The sequence below is a fragment of the Calidris pugnax genome, unplaced genomic scaffold (genome assembly GCF_001431845.1).
Source record: "Calidris pugnax isolate Ruff unplaced genomic scaffold, ASM143184v1 scaffold87, whole genome shotgun sequence".
NCBI lineage: Eukaryota > Metazoa > Chordata > Aves > Charadriiformes > Scolopacidae > Calidris > Calidris pugnax.
In genome coordinates this window covers 307591-328139 of record NW_015090818.1, presented here as the reverse complement: position 1 = coordinate 328139, position 20549 = coordinate 307591, and the positions used below count along the sequence as shown (strand labels likewise).

General features: G+C 43.5%; 1 protein-coding gene across 1 annotated transcript in view; it reads right to left on the bottom strand.

Moving 5' to 3' along the window:
- SLC18B1 (solute carrier family 18, subfamily B, member 1) overlaps positions 1–16155 on the bottom strand; it is a 17791-nt gene extending 1636 nt beyond the window's left edge. The window contains exons 1-12 of the mRNA XM_014939802.1: positions 16017–16155; positions 15480–15619; positions 14293–14388; positions 12524–12597; positions 11549–11696; positions 9057–9213; positions 7473–7612; positions 4910–5011; positions 3557–3648; positions 2316–2411; positions 1278–1352; positions 6–99 (exon numbers count right to left, since the gene is read on the bottom strand). Coding sequence (XP_014795288.1) covers positions 6–99; positions 1278–1352; positions 2316–2411; positions 3557–3648; positions 4910–5011; positions 7473–7612; positions 9057–9213; positions 11549–11696; positions 12524–12597; positions 14293–14388; positions 15480–15619; positions 16017–16062 — 1260 coding nt within the window. The 5' untranslated portion in view covers positions 16063–16155. The remainder of the gene's footprint in view (positions 1–5; positions 100–1277; positions 1353–2315; positions 2412–3556; positions 3649–4909; positions 5012–7472; positions 7613–9056; positions 9214–11548; positions 11697–12523; positions 12598–14292; positions 14389–15479; positions 15620–16016) is intronic.
- Between the last annotated feature and the right edge of the window lie 4394 nt (positions 16156–20549).

Sequence of the window (20549 nt, the reverse complement as noted above, 5' to 3'; positions counted from 1 at the left end):
CTTACACTTAAGAGTGCCCATCCTCCTTGGATGGCTGAGGCCCATTCGAAACCCAGCTTTTCAGTCAGAAATCCTCCTATGGTGGGACCTGCAAATGCCCTGCAACAAATCAAAATGAGGTACTGGAATCCCAAACAAAGAATATAACACATCACATCCTCAGAGGGCTCCTTACTGTATTTTGGGACCTCCCTCCATTGATTCTCTCTCCTTTGTCAATAAAGAGATTGTCTTCCACAGATCTAACTTTCCTAGAACCCACAGTAAGTATTGATTCTTTGTTTGCCACAGCACCCTCACTACAGAAAGGGACCAAACCACAAAACTATAGAGACTTCCTGGAAGCAAGTCACATAATAAAACCATGTTTGATAACAGCATTAAACTGGGGGCTTGGTAACTTTATACCTATGGCTGTACTGAACCCTACGCCAAATAAACAGAACAGCTAGAAATTCAGTTAGTTTGGAAAACACGGTGCAAATTTGTACCACCAAAACCCAACCGTAACCACAGAGGACCACAAGGATAGATAAAAAAATACTGGAAGTGGCTGTGAACAGGGGCACTTTGTCACTTCCCACCAAGGGACAGCTCTGAAGAGTCACTCAGCCAGTAGCACCTTTCTGTGACAATCACTGGGTAATAAAAACAGACGCCCTCTGCTACACAAACACACACCTTAAATAACGGCTGTGGCCGATAGAGAAGATTCCACCCCAAACTGTCCCAGACAAAAGGAAGAAATGTGGAATTTCAAAATGGGAGAACAGAATTAGTCAGGAGCAGACACCTCCTAGCTCGCTCCATGTGGGTGGACAAAGCTTTGTAAAAAATTAGGGTCCATCTCCCTCTGTATTATGCACTAAATATTTCAGTGACAAGAAAAATGACCCCACAGAAGTTGAAGCCAACACCCACTCAATCCCTGCAGCTTTTTGATATGCAGGGCAATCCATTTCAAGGAAGACAAGTTCAGGACCCATTCTCTATGTTGGACAAAAAGCCTTGTTTTAACATGTCCACCGAGTACTTTTCACAGAACCATAGAATCATTCAGTTTGGAAGAGACCCTTGGGATCATCAAGTCCAACCATCTACCCTACTCTACAAAGTCCTCCCCTACACCATGTCCCTCAGTACCCCATTTTAAGCAAGAACCTTCTGAATCAAGGTCAACACAACGACTGCAGTGCAAAACTTCTGCTCGTAATGCAGCAGGCTTTCATGTGGCCATAGTGTAGACATGGCTTACAAAAGGATGACTTTATACCTACCCAAGGGACCACATGGCATTGAAGAGCCCAGACACTAGTCCCAGCAGACTCAGACCTTCTTCAAACCCATTCTCACTGCAGAAAGACAGACCAGTCAGAGTAGTACAATACATTAATGAGTGTAAGACTATAGCCTTCTCCTATAGAGAGTTTTTTTCCCTCCTTTGAATTTACACACGACATGAATAGTTAACAAGCAAAATTGTACAGTGGAATCATGTCTGTTTATGCAGTACTTCCTTTTTTGCTGCCTCTCTGGAGGATTGCAGTGTTACTCCTCAACTTTGACATCTTCTGAGAGAGATTCCTAACATCACACCATTACTCACTCGCCATGTTTCATTTGGCAAACGTAAAACAGTGACAAGTACCTTTTAAGAATGAAAGGCCTTGTTCCAAGAGGAACATACTAGTAAGAATAAATCATAGAATGGTTTGGGTTGGAAGGGACCTTAAAGATCATCCAGTTCCAACCCCCTGGCCCTGGGCAGGGACACCTCCCACCAGACCAGGTTGCTCCAAGCCCCATCCAGCCTGGCCTTGAACCCCTCCAGGGATGGGGCAGCCACAGCTTCTCTGGGCAACCAAGACCCTTCTGGGTCATTACTACCAAGCCACATCACAGACCTGTGACTCCTGCAGGTGCAGTTGTTAAAGCAAATACAATCTGAAAACCCAATGGAAAAACTGCTTGCTATTAATTATCCTCAGAAGTTGAAATAAATTCTATGTATATGAAACCACACAGAGGTCATCCCATGGTATGACACCCAAAGTCTGATGGACCTCAGTGTGTTCACAGTACTCAGGTACACATTTGCAAAATTATATGTGTAATAAAAGGACTGGGGTGCTCAGTCAAAAAAAACTGAGACAAAAGAGTAGTGGAAGAATTTAAATGCTACTCCCCGTCCTTTGTCTCAAAAAAAAAGGGGGGGAAAAGCCATACTGAAACCCCACTTCGTGTTCACCCCTGAAAATTAGCTGCAGTTTCCTACTGTTTTTAACATGAAAGAGGTGTTGGACTGAGTTACTTACTATGCACAGTGCAGCATCTCTGGAAACAAGGGGATAGCGCTCATGCCGAGGGAAAAGCCAATGAAAACCAGCACCAGCACAAACATCCACAGCTGACTGAAAAAGGGATATTTAAAAGAAATTAGCTGCTGAAGACTCTTTTCAAGCAAGGACCCCATTTGACTGAAGACTGTTATACCATCTCTTCATGATTGACCAGAAAACCAGATTTCTTGAAGCCAAAAAGAATTCTACTTCAATTGAACACTAAGATTTGAAAAACATAGTTGCACGCCTAAAAAAAGAGACACTGTAAAAGAATTTGAAAATCCTGTGCTCAACTGGAGTATTTAATTGCCAAATGCAGATCATTTTATGAGAAGCACACAGAGAAGAGGTAGGGAGACAACCCTAACTCAGCAATACATATGTCAAAGACCTGGGTTGTTACAGAAGTGAAGGATTTTTGCAACTAAAATTTTGTAGCCCATTATATTACAATCAAACAGAAGTAGCTAAAGAAAAGAATGTTGAAGATTTGACTGATTTCTTTTTCTGAACAGCTCAAATGTATGATCTCACCAGTTTCAAACATATGAACTTATTTAAAATTAGAAGTCTATTAGGAAGGAGCTGACTAATTCTGCACATTAGCAAGTCTATCATCATCTTTAACAGAGTATATAACCTAGGACAAAAGGGCTGTACAGCTGTTTTGCAAATGTAGCAGAGTGTTTTGCTGCTAATTAACTTGAAAGATCTGGCAATGCAGTGTCCAGGTTCAACAGACATTGTTTTTCCTCAGATAGCTGAAAACAAAGCTAAAATTTGGCATTTTCCTCTGTAAGCTCTACACAGAGAGAAGAAAACCCAATACTGCTGGACAGCCATGAAAATAAAACCCATAGGTAAGAAACACTGATGAAAAAGAGAAAATTGGAAAATAAGACAGAAAGAGAACTTTGTTTTGCTGCCCTGGAAATGCCACAGAATTGGGAGGAAAGGAAAATAAAAAGCAGTATTCTTCCCACCACACATATTAACAGCACCAGTAAAAAGCAAAGGAAAAGGATCTATTTATAAAGCTGTAAAATCTCCATTTTCAGATGCTCCCAGTGCTTTATATTCATAGTCTTACCTTAGAAGTTAAAAAAACCCCCTGTTTCATGGTCTGAGGTGCTAATTATAGAGTTGTGGACTGTAATGGCATATCACAGACATGTCACATAAGGGGAGAGGTTGATGAAGAGGCAGTTCTGTACCTTTTGATGTGCAGCACAGGAGCAGGTCCCAACATGAAAAAGCACAGTGCTGTTATTAAGCCTCCAGACACCAGCAGCCACTTCCTGAGGTTCTGCGACAGAAAAGAGGTATACAATTTGAAGATGAGAGTTTGTCATTTAACTCTTCTGTCTTTCCTAATGCCCCTCTTCTAAACCTTCACCTCCTGAAAAGTCTTGCTCTTGCAGTTCACAAGAACTGGGAATTCACAATTACTCTGCCAGTTCTGAAAACCACCACAAAACACTGAATTCACGTTTCCTCGACATCAATTCAACCACTGGCAGCAGCTGCTTAACACAGAGATTTCTTCAGGACACTGAGTAATGGCCCTATTAGAGCTTCACTCCGTTAGCAAAGCATTTTAAGTCTTATTTTTCTTAAGATATATCAGCATTGCATGGAATTCTCATGTGCTAAGGCCATTACTGGTTTGTGTTGGGAAAAAAAAACTATTTTTCTTAAGATATATCAGCATTGCATGTAATTCTCATGTGCAAAGGCCATTACTGGTTTGTGTTGGGGAAAAAAAAAGTGTCAGAAAACTGGCATTTGCTCAATTAGCAGCGGCTGTCAATGAGGCTGTTTAAGGTAAATCAGTGCCACAGTCTCTTCCTATGGTGCAATCAAGAGCTAGAGGACCACGGTCACTCAGTGTGCTGATCTAATTTGGATATGACACTTTTTAGGAGACAAAGTCAACACAGCTAACCAGAACATCCTTATTCCTTTTCTCAAAAGCTGATAAAAATAGATCTGGACAAAAGCATAAATAACTGGGGTGTGTTTTCCTACTCTCTGTTCCATATCGGCTGGAACTTCATTGTGCTTAGTCCACTGGAAAAACTCAACACATTTCAAGTTCAGGACACTTGTCTGACCTGTGGACAGGACAAGAGGAAATGGGCACAAATTTGTACATAAGAAGTTCCATCTAAACACGAGGAGGAACTTCTTTCCTGTGAGGGTGGCAGAGCCCTGGAAGAGGCTGCCCAGAGAGGTGGTGGAGTCTCCTTCTCTGGAGACATTCCAAACCCACCTGGAAAAGTTCCTGTGGGACCTGCTCTGGGTGGACCTGCTCTGGCAGGGGGTTGGAGGAGATGATCTCCAGAGGTCCCTTCCAACCCCAAATCATTCTGTGACATCCTTTACTATTTCAAATGTTACCTGGACCTTGCAAACATGATCTTCAACTTGGCAGTATTCAACGCACATGAAAGGTCCCGAAAGAAGATTCCTTTCCAGGACCAGGCCTACGTCCATCGCTTCAATATGAGAAGTTCTCCAGTTTTAATGAAATGCACAGAGTGCCCCAACAGCAGAGTAGCACTCACCGGCAGTTTGTCGCTGACGAGCCCAAGGAGAGGAGAAGACAGGGAGTACGAGAGTGCCAACCCGAGGAACACCAAGCCCACGTAGCCAGTTGGGATTTTGAACTATGGAAAGGAAGACAAAAGAAAATGCTATGTTCACTACACAACAATCCACGACAATCCATTTTAGGTGAAAATACTAAAATGAGTAATTTTAAGTTTTTTACTGCTATCACCCAGAATCACAGAATCACAGAATCTTCTAGGTTGGAAGGGACCTTAAAGATCATCTTGTCCAACCGTCAACCTAACTGACAAAAATAGACACCCACACAACAAACAAGGAGCATCATCACTAAACCAGACCTCCCAGCACTACATCAACCCGTCTTTTGAACACCGCCAGGGATGGTGCCTCAACCACCTCCCTGGGCAGCCCATTCCAATGGCTGAGAACCCTTTCAGTGAAAAAATTTTTCCTAATATCCAGCCTGAACCTCCCCTGGTGTAACTTGAGGCCATTTCCTCTTGTCCTGTTGCCTGTGACTTGAGAGAAGAGACCGACCCCCATCTCTCTACAACCTCCTTTCAGGGAGTTGTAGAGAGCAATAAGGTCTCCCCTCAGCCTCCTCTTCTCCAGGCTGAACCCCCCCAGCTCCCTCAGCCTCTCCTCATAAGACTTGTGCTCCAGCCCCCTCACCAGCTCCATTGCCCTTCTCTGGCCCCGCTCCAGCCCCTCAATGTCTTTTTTATGGTAGGGGGCCCAAAACTGGACACAGCCCTCGAGGTGGGGCCTCCCCAGGGCCCAGCACAGGGGGACGATCACCTCCCGAGTCCTACTGCCCACGCTGTTCCTGACACAGGCCAGGATGCTGGTGGCCTTCTTGGCCACCTGGGCACACTGCTGGCTCCTGTTCAGCCCACAGGCCACCAACGCCCCCAGGTCCTTTTCTGCCAGGCAGCTCAAGTATTTGAAGTCATCAGCAGAACTCGTTCCAGTTCTTATATTTATTTTCTTATATTTCGCTCCTCCACTTATATTTCTAGGCATGGAGTGACAACACCCAACACAACTGTACTCAGATAAAGCCTAAATAATCTCAGGAGGAAACACTGTGCCATGCCCCTGTGCCAACATTAATATCTGGCAAACAGATACTTCAGACACCAAAATTTAGGTGGATTTAGTCTCTAGCTCTCCAATCCAGTTTTATTTCCACTCAGAAAAGCATAAATGCTGTAGTCAGCCACTGCTCATCAGTGCATCTTAAAAGTTAATAGCACTACAAAACACAACTTTTCAACCAAAAAGGGTTTGCATGAGATTGAGTAAGAGGCTTTTTGCAAACACCCCGAGGTCTACATTTTCCTGATGCAGAGTCCTATTTCTGAATTAAAACAAAACCTGTAATGAAACAAAAGAATACTAGTCTCTCAAATGAATGCTTTAATTACCAGTTAGAAGGAATTCCAAGATGTTTTATGTGGTGTGGGCTACATAAATATTCACTATTTCCTTGCCACATGCAAACACATGATAATAACTCTAATTTAGTGGTTAGGACACTTGCCAAGAAGGCTCCAGGCCTTTCACGGGGAGTATCTGTCAGCAGAGGGAAAGCAGAAGAGCCACCCCAGTGTGCAATATTCTATAGGAGAACAATTATAGATCCCTCCCGGGTGGTAGAAGCCATCCATTCCCACCTCCACAGATGGAAGAGGTTAGCACCAAGTTCTCCTCCACCCTGGATGAGAGCTCTTAAGTGCTGAACTAGACAGATGAAAAGCAGGAGCACAACCACCTGTGAAATGCTACTCCTTGGAAAAAAACAATTCATAAATAAATCACTCCAAGAGCAAGGCTTCATTTCACCCAGGAACAGAATCTTAAAACTGCTTACTTCAAAGTCATTACCTTAAAAACCATGGGGAAAATAAACAAGTAAATACAATTAAGTAGGAAACAAATAAATAAATGAATTATAAATAAATAAATGAAACACCATCATACAATTAAGTAGGAAACAAATAAATAAATTAATTATAAATAAATAAATTATAAATAAATAAATGGCCTTTTTAGTGAGTGAGTGAAGAAGTCAGCTGGCAGGCCACAGAGCTGTAATTGGTTTAATTTTGGCATTGCTGTAACATGAGGCAGAGCTGAGACATCCCGTCCCTGAAAACAAACGTCCGCGTCAAGAGACGTAACACTGTCGGGGACTGTTGCAGTTTTACAGAATTTCCTTGCAGAAAGGAGGAAAAAGTCCCTTGTTCACAAAACCAGCTCCTTATGCCCCGCTCAGAGAAGGATCTCTGCAGCTGAAAGCCAATTAAGTGGAAAAAGCACAATTTTAAGGGCTTTGAAGTTATCAAAACCCAATGGCAACAGATAGCGTCGATGGAAACTGTGATTTGTCAGTACTGTGGAAATTGAGATATTTGGAAATCATATTATTAGCAGTTAATTAAAGCACCGTAGTTGGATAAGGCTTTATTTTGGTTAGGACATTTAAACTACATTTATAACCAGTTATTTACTAGTCAGCAAGTCATGACTTCCCTGCACGTTAACGGGACTTACCTTCTCTAGGATAAATAGAGACATTGTGGGATCCAAAAAGCCCAAACATGCACTTAGAGAAAATATTGTAAGACACAGCACTAAGATTTTTGGTAAGAGAATGAGCTTCCAGAAGGAGTCCTTGCTAGGGATCGAATCTGCTTCAAGAGAAAAGTGGGGGGGAATTGCATTATTTTCAGCAGTATAAGCTCAGGATTAATCTTCTTAATATAGAGAAGAAATCACTACTTCCCTTTTTCTAGTCCTATTACTCTTATTATCTAGTAAATGAAAGTCAGTATTTCACTATTATGCACTACACTATTCTTAAACTAAAAAAACCCCAAATTTAATAAGGGAATAAAAGAAGAAAAGTGTATTAAAAAAGCAAATTTGATAGGTGAATAAAAGAAGAAAAGTACACTGTTTCGATTCCAACATGGCAAATCCCCAGCTTGGAAAGAACAAAAGCATGTACCATCCCCAATTATGTGAAAATACAGTTACTTCTGTATTTCTCCCTATAAAATTAAAATCTCATGGATTCATCTCAACCTAAAACAACACGCACACACGCACGAGCCACTCATATCCCATCAGAGAAACAGGCTTTGAAAGTAAAATAAAAAGGTTGCTGTTTATCAGTTGAGATGTGTCTGAATTTTTAAGCAACTAGTCATTTGGGTCTCCTGCATGTTCAATCCACACTCCAGACAGGAGTTTATTTACATTTATTTAATGGAGTTTCAAACTGGGCAGTAATATCATGACTCCATCCAATTTCAAGGTTAGGGAGCTGGGGGTAAGTGGGGGGAAGCCAGCAGTAGGAACAGATGGTTCACCACTGTAAGTTTTCTCTAAAAGCCAATATACATGTAGTTATTCTCCAAGGTTTTCATACTTAATAGGAAAAAAAAATAAACAAACCCCAGGGAGTATTTCAAAGTTATCGTTTTTTCTAGAAAAGACTAACAAAACTGTAACCTTGCAATTACCACCCTGCATGAGGACTTATCTTTAAGTTAACTCTGTCCAAGCAGGACCATCTAAAATTTAATAAAATTGATAACACTTTCAGCAGTTCAGTTAAACCTCCCCTTTATTCACTTTAACATTTTTTCATGTTAATTACATCCTACAATCCTTGAGTACAAATAAACTCGTTTTGTTCTCCCTGTAATTCTGTTTTTTTCTCTTTCTGTTAACCCATCAAACATGTCAGGTTCTCTTGTTTTAGACAAAAAACTATCCTTGTCTTCAATTAGCTGCAATGACAAGTGAATGCAAAGAAGACACAAGGGATCCTTTACGAGCCCTGAAGCTAAAGAGATAAAAGAAAACAAAAAAATTATCTCAGTTCACTTCCACACAGACTTCTTAGTGTTTGCAGAGATGGGCATGAGGTGCTGGATTCACTCCAGCCCATCTGCACACACGAATTTTAGTTTGCATTAAAACATGGGCCTGATTAAGATCACAAGTTAATTCAGCTGGAGCTTCGCCCTCTGAGTTATATCAGACTCCAAAAAACGGTATTTTTCTAAAACACAGTTATATACATGAGAAAATAAGGTGAAAGAAGGAGAGGGGAAGAAGGGTTCTTACCATATTCTGGTAATATGCACATATTCACAGGCACCAAGACCAACACCACGCATCCCAGGGTAATGAAAGGGACCTCGTAACCAAAGGACTGATACAAAAAGCCACCTAAAGGCGGGCCCAGCACCAGTCCCAGTCCTGTAAAAATTTCAAGACTGCCCTAAAGGATGAAAAAGAAAGGGGAAAAAAAAGGTCAGAATGCTGAGAAACTCTAGTGTAACAATAAAAGCCTAAATCTTGTGTTACAACACCACAGTCACCGCTGCCAACATCTGCCTCGATACTCGACGAACCAGTGCTTAGACCATCCCCTTTTAACAAATAACTGCTGATGGTAATAATTGCTTGCAGTTACAAGTTTTTAATAACTTCTGGGACCCAGAACGACAGTACAGGGATTCCTCTCCATCTTTAATTTTACTGATACGAGTCAGAGTGGTCAAACGGACCCAGACTGGGCAAAGTCAGCAACAGCCAAGTTCTTTACCCCTGGTCAGCCGAGGGTCCCAGCCATTTCTTATTTCATAAGGAAAAGATATTTAAATTCCATTTCCTAGGAAAAGGAAATAACAGCATATGACTAGCAAGTCCTCAAAATTAGTTCTAGATAGATTTAAGACATTTTGGTAAACTTCAACACAGGGAATGCCCCTGAGTTAACATACCTGCATCCAAATAATGCTTTTACTTGTGTTGCCCTCCAACCAAAAGAAGTACTTACAATAGGTGAGACTTCAGTTCAAATCAGGCTGTACATTATTTAGCCCTTCTAAATTAAAGAATTATTTGGGGGTGGACAGGGGAGGAGGAGCTGAGGCATTGCATTATTACAGATCAGAGGAGGATAAGGTAAACCAACATTCTCTAGGGTACTCTGTGGATAAACTGAAAACTGCTACCAAAAGGGCAAGGAGAGGAAAAATGCTTTTCAGTATCTAGAAGTAAGGAGGAGGGCAATAGAAAGCAAGGCTAAAGAGTCCTTCTCCATTCCCTGAGGCTTTATGATTTTACCACAGGATGCATCTTGCTTTAATTAATCAGCTCCTTCTTCTGCCTCCTGCCTCTGCCACCAGCAGAGCTCACAGTGACAACTCCTCTCTGACGTATCCATTTAGGGACAGAAAATCCACATGAATGAATTTGAAGAGGTTTCATTCACGCAGAACGACATTGGAGTATGTAACACAGCAAAAAGACCAATATTTGTCTTCCAACACCACCCTTTCTAGATTCTAAACAAAGGTAGCTCCCAAGCCACAGCTGTGGAGTGTTTCCTGTTGTGGTCAAGGTGACCTTCTTCACCAGGTACCCTTTCCAGCTATTCATCAGGTTTACTGGGGCTGCCACCACAGAATTAATTTTAAGTCTTATTATAAGACAGATAACTAAAACCCTTTAAGACAAGATTACCTACCCATTTAAATTACATTTTAAAATTTGAAAACACTTTAAACCTTATCGACTGAATAAATACAAAATGTGATTACAACGTATAACCTACTTTCCAAAGAAACTGCCAGCTCCTCACTGCTGATATATTTTAGTAGTTTTTTGCTAGTTAGGAGGTCTTATTTCTGTAGGCATTTATTTACAGAAATAAATATACAGCTTAACAACAACATTAATAAAAGCATCAACTTTTCCAGTTTTATTAAATGTTCTGAGGGACGTTCTTAACACGTCTTCACTCATTAAAATTTAACCCAATTACTTCTGTCAGCCTGTACTTGAATTGAAACCACAAACCACCACAAAAGAGAAAGAAAAAGCAGCATTAAATACAAAACCTTCTTTTTCCTAACACCATAAAACCTGACTAAACAAGGGTAGTATCTCTGGTTGAAATGTGTCATTGACGAGCAAAAATACTGCCCTAAAGATTTCAAGAAGTTCTAGCTCTCCTCTTCTCATACATCACTTTTATCTTTCAGTCATTTAAATCTTAATAAATCAAGAATTTATCAAGTTTCTTGGATCAGTCCACGTGGATTCTTACCATCCACGTAGAAGCAGATGTAGCTCTCCTCTTCTCATACATCACTTTTATCAAGAGATTAGAAAAACAAAACCAAAATTGTTTCCAGTTTTGCAGCTTTCAGTCATTTAAATCTTGATAAATCAAGAATTTATCAAATTTCTTGGATCAGTCCACGTGGATTCGTACCATCCACGTAGAAGCAGATGCTAAAAGCTGTATTAGTATTTTTAACAGCCTGATTTCAACTGAAGAGATGGTCAGATATATTCAAAACATAAACAACCAACACATACTGCTTCATTTATTGATGTTAATTGAAGTTAGGCTAAAGTATAAATCTAACAGACATCAAGCTAAACTTGTTCTAGGATTGTGATTCGAGATTACAAACAAACATTATGATACAATTTCAAATATGCCTGCACATGAGACAGCAGATTTTCCTCTGTTTTTAGGCTGCCCACTGTAATTTCTCCTATCTCAGGTACTCAGCTGTGACTCTGGTTTTGGCACTTACCAGGACAGTAGCGATATTACTGGGAAAGGCCTTTGCAAGGATTGAAAATGATGCTGTCATCGCGGCTGCAAAACCAACTGCATCCATTGCTCTTACTAAAAAGCACAGACTAATGAAAATGGGTCCGCTCGGCACCTTGTCCAACATTCTGAGAAAAAAAAATCCACAATAAACGTGTAAAAAACCAAGCCATCTACTAAAGGCGCTGGAGCATCATTTCTTACTCCTTAAAGGAGACATTGACAAGACACTCAATGCTTTCAACAGCCACATCTTTTTGAATCGCATCAGTGAAGTCATTCAAACTCCAACAAACTATTTCTGGCAACATTCTCCTTTTCCTCTGTCTTTGGTGGTGAAAAGAGCATGAAAAAAAAATATCTAACTTGTAAAAAACTCCAATGCCATCTTCTGTTGCATTTCACCACTTCTCCAAGCAACTGCACAAGGAGCCAGACGCAATCAGTTAAAACTACTTAATAAGAGCTCTCATTGTTAATAAAGTTTTTATTTTTGCTAAAACGAGTAGCTGAGCCTCTCCACCTGCTAATAAAGTTTTTATTTTTGCTAAAACGAGTGGCTGAGCCTCTCTCCACCTGTCAGACAAAGCTTCTCATTTGCACTCAATATGTTTAAGAGAAGAATAATTAAGAAATTATGCATAAATAGTTCCCTTATTGCTGCACTTTGACAGACTCCTTGGTGTTCATGAACGATATTTATAGTAGTTATTTAAATACATAGAACCTTCCTCCTTTGTTTTCAAAGTAGTAAAGAAACCTACTGAAAGGGAGAAGAATTCATTCTGCTTTACAAGGGATAGATCAAAAGTAAAGATACAAAAAGTTAGGTGATGTAACCCAGCACCTGGAAAATACCCAAAAGTTTCCAGTTTTTTTCTGTGTCTGTCTCTTCATATGGATGAAGATGGTGAGAAGACAAACGCAACAAAACCAATCCAGAAAAATTACTCACCCAAAGAGAATGGTCACACAGCCTGAAACAAACATCCCTGACACGAACATGAATTTTGCTCCAATTTGCGTAAGCTGTAAATTAAATACAATTGTTGCATTTTATTATTTCAAGCCCAGATTAAAAAAATCTTTCAAAGTAAGTTACTGTTAAGAAATCAAAACACTGTTGGCGCTTTCTGGCATACGTAACTAAAAGATCTGGAGATGCTGCTCCTACCTTCATCCAATACTGAACCTAAAAATATTCTAAACAGTTAAGTGACTTAACCCAGTTTTTAGACTGGTAAGACAATGGTGCAGTTAACTATTTCACAGCACGGCGCTGCAGCTTCTGCAGAGCAGCAGGTTGTAGCAGCACCTCTCATTACAGACAGAAAGCAATACATTCCCCCTCCAGCATTGCCATTGAAGCCAAGTCAACACCACCTGCCATGTATATGGCTCAGGAGAGTCAAGCTGATTTTTTAAGCACATTTATCACAACCTTTAATAGCACAAAGTTTTGTCATAGGAAGGATGGTAGCTTCCAGCTGCCCCATTCAATACCAGGGAAAGGAACCCACCTTCCTTCATTTCAGACCATCACTGAGGTGAAGGACAACCAGAGGCCAACTCAATCCCGTAACAAAGCACATCTGAGCTTCTCATTCCATGCTGTAACTTCCCCTAAGGACAGCAGGTGTTTCAGGCTCTCTTCTTGTTCAGGCCTGGACAAAGTCCCTGTGTTTCAGCCCATTATTACTCAAGCCCGTATTTTGCCAAGTTTCACCAAAACCCTCAAGATTTCTGATTGCTGGACTGTCCACCTCTACTGGTGCTCACTATCTCTGAGCACTTAAGTGAGGACTGTCCACCTCTACTGGTGCTCACTATCTCTCCCCTAAAAGCACTTAAGTGAGGGTTTGTGCCACAGCTGAATGCCATCACAGGCACTGAGAGAGACTGCAATTACCAATGACACTTGTGTGACACCTTGATAAACCACCTGGCCACCAGAGAAAAATCATTTACCTTGGGGTCAGCAAAGAGATGGCCCAACAAGAGAATAATGTGAAAATGCAGAAGCCCCAACTGAGGGTATGATTCTGAGCAGCTGTAGCTAAAAACAAATACACAGCGTTGCTCCAGCATATACACAAACAAGCTTATCTGATTTATTCATAATTTCTCCAGCAAAGGAAAAATCCTGGATCTGTGGGAAAACCGAAGCTGAAAGAACTGGAGAGATTTATCTCATATTGCTGTATAATGTAGTGGAAGGGGAAGCCAAGTTAAGCAGCAAAGAATCGTAACAGGAGGAAAAGTTAAGAAAAAGACAACATACCAGAAAAGAATAAGGGGTGTAGCTAACTAAAGGGAAAAAAAAAAACAACACCAGAACAGAACACCTTCAGAACGGTGCCAAAGGCAAACAGAATATAGAAGTGCAATAAATAAAACAGGGGATGGGGGGGAAGGAGGTAACAGAAAGGAGAATTGATCAGCAGATGACTCTGAAGCAAACAGAAGAGTTAAGCAGAGAAACAAAACAGCTATGTGTCCCACCACGCTATGCTACCTGCAAGAACTGTACCAGGGTAATTTTTAAACTGTGCTGACAAGACTTAGATCAGATGCAGACTGACTGGCCAGGCTCCAGTTACTGCAGACAGGAGCCTGCAGGAATGCTACTGAAGGAGACAGCTCTTCTCCCAGCCTTAGAGAAGTGTCTTCGTGTAACCAACCTGTGTCATCACAGAAAGAAGTTACAGCTTCAATTATACTTACATAATTTCCCAAGATTAAAGAAGTCAAGAAATTGCACAGGGCGAAACATCCAAAAATCATACCAACAACGGTGTTACTGGCACCTTTTTTTTCTGCCTCAAAAAAAAAAGATCACAACTGTGTAAAGATGGAGGCAAATTCTTGAGGTAACACTTGCGTCTGTATATTAATTTTAATCTTTTTTTAATTTGTGCAGTCACAAAGCAATTTTCTTCCTCAAAGACAGTAGGGGCTCGTAAGGTAATTTAAGGACACAGCAATTTAACGAGATGTTGCACTTCTATTTAAGCTGTATGTAATCAAGGTAAAAGCAACAGTGATTCCTCAAGGAGTAGTTCGCTGAACTACTGAACAGGTGACCAGCTTTTATAGAGGTGGCTTCTACCTATTAAGCTTTGATCCCTCACACAGCGAGAGGGCAATGAACAAAGATATCTCTTACCTTCACCATATCGTGCCTCCCCATAATAAGCACCATGTAAATTTTTGACTTATCCAACTGGCAAAACACACTGACTTGGGTACAAACTGTACATTAGAATGTGTTGAATAAAAATAATCTTAATGTTTCTTTGTTAATATTTGGGAACAGTTTGTTCAGGAGAGAAATGGGTGATTGTTGTGAAGGCACCACAACCATTTTTTTTCCCCATCCTATATTTAAACATTGTATTCACTCAACATAAGCAGAGTTTTGGGGTTTTTTTTACCTCCAGCTGCTAGGTCAGGGAGTTTAACACGGTGGCTGATGGCCCAGCATGAGTTAACAGAGAGGTAGCTATAAATAAAATGTCACTGAGTGGCTAAGGCAGGGAAATTCAAGTCAGGACAGGGGCAGAGTTTTAATCTCCGATCTACTACCAAACTGCAACGCAACCCTGGGCAAATACTATTCCACTTCTCCAAGCACCCATTTCAACTTCTGTCTCATTTCATTAGTTTGCTGCCTTCTCTGCAGCTACAGGGAAGATGAAATTAATCCATGGAGAGGATCCAGGTCACCATTATACACACTCTCATCTGTTTTAGCCAGCACCAGGCTGTCGCTATGAATTCCCACAACTGGGAAGTCTTAAACTTGGAGCTTAGACCCAGCCATGAAGGTCCCACGGTGTCCCAAGGTCCTTTTAAGAGTTCCAACGTGTGAAAGATAATCTAAAGAGGAGCCAGCTAAATCGTTTCTTTACCTCCGTAGGGAAAAAGGGTCCCAGGATTGAATAACATATCATTGAACTGAAGTTTATGGAAGCTGTCGCAACCATGGTGAAGAGCTGCTCTTTGGTAAGCCGCCTCCGCTCCTCACCTGCAGCTTCGGGCACGCCATCATCTTCAAAACGCACAATATAAAGGAAAAAAAATAATATTATAAATGGATAGAGGGAATTACGGTTTGCAAGTAGGGCTGGAAAATTAAAATCCCCACAGAACTTCTGCCCTCCCGCCTCCGGGGAGCTACATCAAGCCCTTCTCCCTCACGGAGCCGGGGTGGGGGGGGCTCCCTGCCCCGCCGCCCCTCAGCCCACCCGGCAGCTGCCCCTCCGCGCCCCGGGGCCCGGCCCCAGGGGACATCCCCGGGACACAACCTCGGGGACAACCACCCTCCCCACACACACACACCCCCACAGCTTCCCAGCGCGGAGCTCCAGGTCCCCGCGGAGCGGCCCTTCGGTCGCGCCGTCAAGGCACCGGCGCAGAAACGCGAGGCCGCCGCTGCCGGCTCCCACCTGGGGGCCGCTGGCTCCCCGCGCCCTCCGCCGCCTGGCTGCTCATGAGGGAAGGAGCGGCGGAGCCCCGGCGATGGCCGATGCGGTGCTACACCTCCCCGCACACCCCGCCTGGCAGCTCTAAGCGAGACCAACGCCGGCCCCGGCCGCCGCCACTGAGCATGCTCGGGCCTGTGGGGGCGGCCGGGCCGCGCCCCGCCACACGCCGGCGGGACAGGGCCGGGGGGGCGGCCGCGGGGGAAGGAGGCCGGAGTTGCGGGTGTGAGGTGTTGTAGGTACCGGCGGCTGTGACAGGCTCCAGGTGAAGGGAAACGGAGCAGCCACGGGCAAAAGTGCCGCGGGAAGGCGTGGGGATGGGCTGAATGCCTCACTACAGGAGAGACATTGAAGTGCTGGAGCATGTCCTGAGGAGAGCCACCAAGCTGGTGAGGGGTCTGGAGAACAAGTCCTGTGAGGAGAGGCTGAGGGAACTGGGCATGTTTAGTTTGGAGAAGAGGAGGCTGAGGGGAGACCTCATTGCCCTCTACAACTACCTGAAAGGAGGTTGGAGAGAGGCAGGTGTTGGCCTCTTCTCCCAAAGGACTAAAGACAAGACCAGAGAAAATGGTCTAAAGTTGCGGCAAGGGAGATTTAGATTAGATATTAGGAAGAATTCCTTTACTGAGAGAGTGGTCAGGCACTGGAACAGCCTGCCCAGGGAGGTGGTGGAGTCACCATCCCTGGAGGTATTTAAGAAACGTATAGACATGGCTCTTCAGGGCATGCTCTAGTGCCCAAGGTTATTGGTTTATGGTGAGGTGTTCAGTGTGGGGTTTAGTTGGTGGGTGCGGTGTTTTTGGTGGGCGTTAGGCGTGGTGTGGTGTGGTTTTTTTGGTTTTTTTGGGTTTTTTTTTGTGGTTGGACTCGATGATCTCAGAGGTCCCTTCCAACCACTAAGATTCTGTGATTCTGTAATGCAGCTGTGCCTCCCCTGGGCTGTGGAAAGGTGCTTGCCACAAGCGGAACTATTGGCATTCCAGAGGAGCCTCCCAATGGAAGCGTAAATCCCAAGTGTGTTAAAGTACAGTGGCCAAGTGGAAGCCAGTGTCGAGTGGTGTTCCTCAGGGGTCCATACTGGGACCAGTGCTGTTCAACATCTTTGTTGGAGGCACGGACAGTGGGACAGAGAGCACCCTCAGCAAGTTTCATGGAATCATAGAATCGTCTAGGTTGGAAGAGACCCTTGGGATCATGGAGTCCAACCATCTACCCTACTCTACAAAGTCCTCCCCTACACCATGTCCCTTAGCACTGCATCTAAACGGCCCTTAAACACAGCCAGGGATGGTGACTCCACCACCTCCCTGGGCAGCCTGTTCCAATGCCCGACCACTCTTTCGGTGAAAAATTCTTTCCTAATGTTCAATCTAAACCTACCCTGTTGGAGCTTGAAGCCGTTCCCTCTCGTTCTGTCACTAATTACCTGTGAGAAGAGACCAGCACCAACCTCTCTACAGTGTCCTTTCACGTAGTTGTAGAGGGTGATAAGGTCTCCCCTCAGCCTCCTCTTCCTCATACTAAACAGTCCCAGATGACACCAAGCTGTGTGGCACAGTCAACATGCTGGAGGGAAGGGATGCCATCCAGAGGGACCTGGACGGGCTGGAGAGGTGGGACTGTGCAAACCTCGTGAGGTTCAACCAGGCCAAGTGCAATGTCCTGCACCTGGGACGTGGCAATCCCAGGCACAAATCCAAGTTGGGTGGAGAATGGCTGGAAAGCAGCCCTGAGGAGAAGGACTTGGGAGTGTTGGTGGATGAGAAGCTCAACATGAGCTGGCAACATGTGCTGGCAGCCCAGAAAGCCAACCACATTCTTCAAAAGAAGCGGTGGCCAGCAGGTCGCAGGAGGTGATTCTGCCCCTCTGCTTCACCCTGGTGAGACCCCACCTGGAGCACTCTGTCCAGCTCTGGAGTCCTCAGCACAGGAAGGACATGGACCTGTTGGAACAGGGCCAGAGGAGGCCACGGAGATGTTCAGAAGGATGGACTCCCTTTGCTGTGAGGATAGACTGAGAGAGTTGGATGTGGAGAAGGCTCTGGGGAGACCTTAGAGCCCCTTCCAGTCCCTAAAGGGGCTACAGGAGGGATGGGGAGGGACTCTTGAGCCACAGGATGAGGGGTAACGGTTTTAAACTTTAAGAGGGGAGATTTAGATGAGATCTGAGGAAGAAATTCTTTGCTGTGAGGGTGGTGAGACACTGGCCCAGGTTGCCCAGAGAAGCTGTGGCTGCCCCATCCCTGGAGGGGTTCAAGGCCAGGCTGGATGGGGCTTGGAGCAACCTGGTCTGGTGGGAGGTGTCCCTGCCCAGGGCAGGGGGTTGGAACTTGATGATCTTTTAAGGTCCCTTCCAACCCAAACCATTCCATGATTCTGTGATTCTATGAAAACAGGAGCTCAAACAGTTAATGAATATTACGTTATTGTGACTGGTAGGGACCGTGGGGAGCCGGGGTTGGGGACCCAAGAGGTACGTCCCACGGAGTTTGGGTGGCAAAGGAGGGATCAGCTCCAGGGACTCTGCCTTGCTACAGCAGAGTAAGCTGATTGTGTTTCCTGAAAACTTAACCACTTTGGTCCATCTTTGCTCTCAAAGGTTCCTCAGGGGTGGCTGGTGGTTACTGTAGGGTTCCTGATTTGCCTTGTAACCACAAATATTCATCTCTTTTAAAAAAAAGTTGTGGCATCTCTGTCTTCCGCACCAAAGGGAGACTCAGGAAGGCTTCTTAGGACTGACAGACCAGGCAAGATCATTGATCATCTCCAGTGCCCTTAGCAGGTTCCAGGAACCATAAAGCAGTAACAGAAGAGCCGAATGAAAAAGTTGTCAGAAGAATTAATAGCTGTGAACTGGCCAGGAGTAAATTTAGGCTGGAGATGAGGAAGAGGTGATATAATCATTACATTTGACACAAGTTCTTATCGGGAGGGGAAGGATGTGAGGAAGGAGATGTGGGGACTTCTTCAAAATGTAATAGAAGACAGTCCGTCCGTGGCTTGAGGAGAAAAAACAGTAATTAGTTAAAAGCAGTATTTTAAGTAGGCCATCAGTATCCCATCTAGTCACCAGTTATATAAGATGCATAATAAGGACATTTCAGAGCAAATGTTGCCATGTACCTAACTTTAGAATCCCACACTTGCATGTGACAGGAAAAAGCAGAGTTACTTTCTTATCACAAGATTAGGAAACTTAAAAAATATTTAGCAGCCATGAAGAACAACAGCCACACATTCCTTCGCTGAAATCTGTTTTGACAATATATCGTGTGTGGCGCGTATTATGGATGTGAGGATGAAAGATCCCCAAGAACTACCTTGATCTTTTCCTGTCGGCCTCCAGAAAAAGAGAAACGTAAATCCTTTTCATAGATACAGCTCCTTGAAAAAAAAAAAAAAAAAGAGGAAGAGCACTTGCAAGTCATCCTGATTTTGGCAAAAAGGCATGGCACTTGAACGCTCAGCCTGGAGAAGAGAAGGCTCCAGGGAGACCTTAGAGCCCCTTCCAGGCCCTAAAGGGGCTCCAGGAGAGATGGGGAGGGACTCTTGATCAGGGAGGGGAGCCATAGGATGAGGGGTAATGGTTTTAAACTGAAAGAGGTAAGATTTAAATGAGATATTAGGAAGAAATTCTTTGCTGTGAGGGTGGTGATGCACTGGAAGAGGTTGCCCAGAGAAGCTGTGGCTGCCCCATCCCTGGAGGGGTTCAAGGCCAGGCTGGATGGGGCTTGGAGCAACCTGGTCTGGTGGGAGGTGTCCCTGCCCAGGGCAGGGGGTTGGAACTGGATGATCTTTAAGGTCCCTTCCAACCCAAACCATTCTGTGATTCTATGAACTTGTATAGAGCTTACATTGTGGAGGGAGAACAAAGCTTTCCTTTTGTGGCTAAAGACAGACAGTTAATTATGTTCAGGAACTGTAGTATTTTTCACTTCCAACTACTTGCTCTTTTCAGCCCAGGCTCTCACTCAGCTTCCAAGTACTTTCAAGACCCAGTACTCCTCTCATTAATAATTACATGCGAGTAATGAATAATCCAGTGAAGCCTATGGAGTCAGATCCCCACAAAGGCAATGTGTGCAGGACAAAGCTGAAGGGGGGGATTGCATGTCCTGTGATCAGCAGGAGCCAATTACTGGCTCCAATAATGAAACAGGGCTGTGAATTCCCTGTGTGTGCACACCATTTGCTTACGCACTGCTCATGATCACCAGAAGATACTGGTTGATGGAACATGTTTGTTGATTCTTCATAAATTCTTCCTAACCTATTAATATTTGTTACACTTTGAGCCGGGACTTCTTACCAGCCTGTCACGGTAGTTTTTCAAGTCTAACAAATATAATTTGTTTTAAAAGCATACAAGCCTTTCTTGCTGATGTCATGTCTGCAGCAACTTAAAAAAAATATGTTTCTTTCCTTTCAGATCCCAAATCATATGTAGAATTTGTACCTTGGAGCACTGAGCCCTTTATAAGTACTGCAAATTGAGTC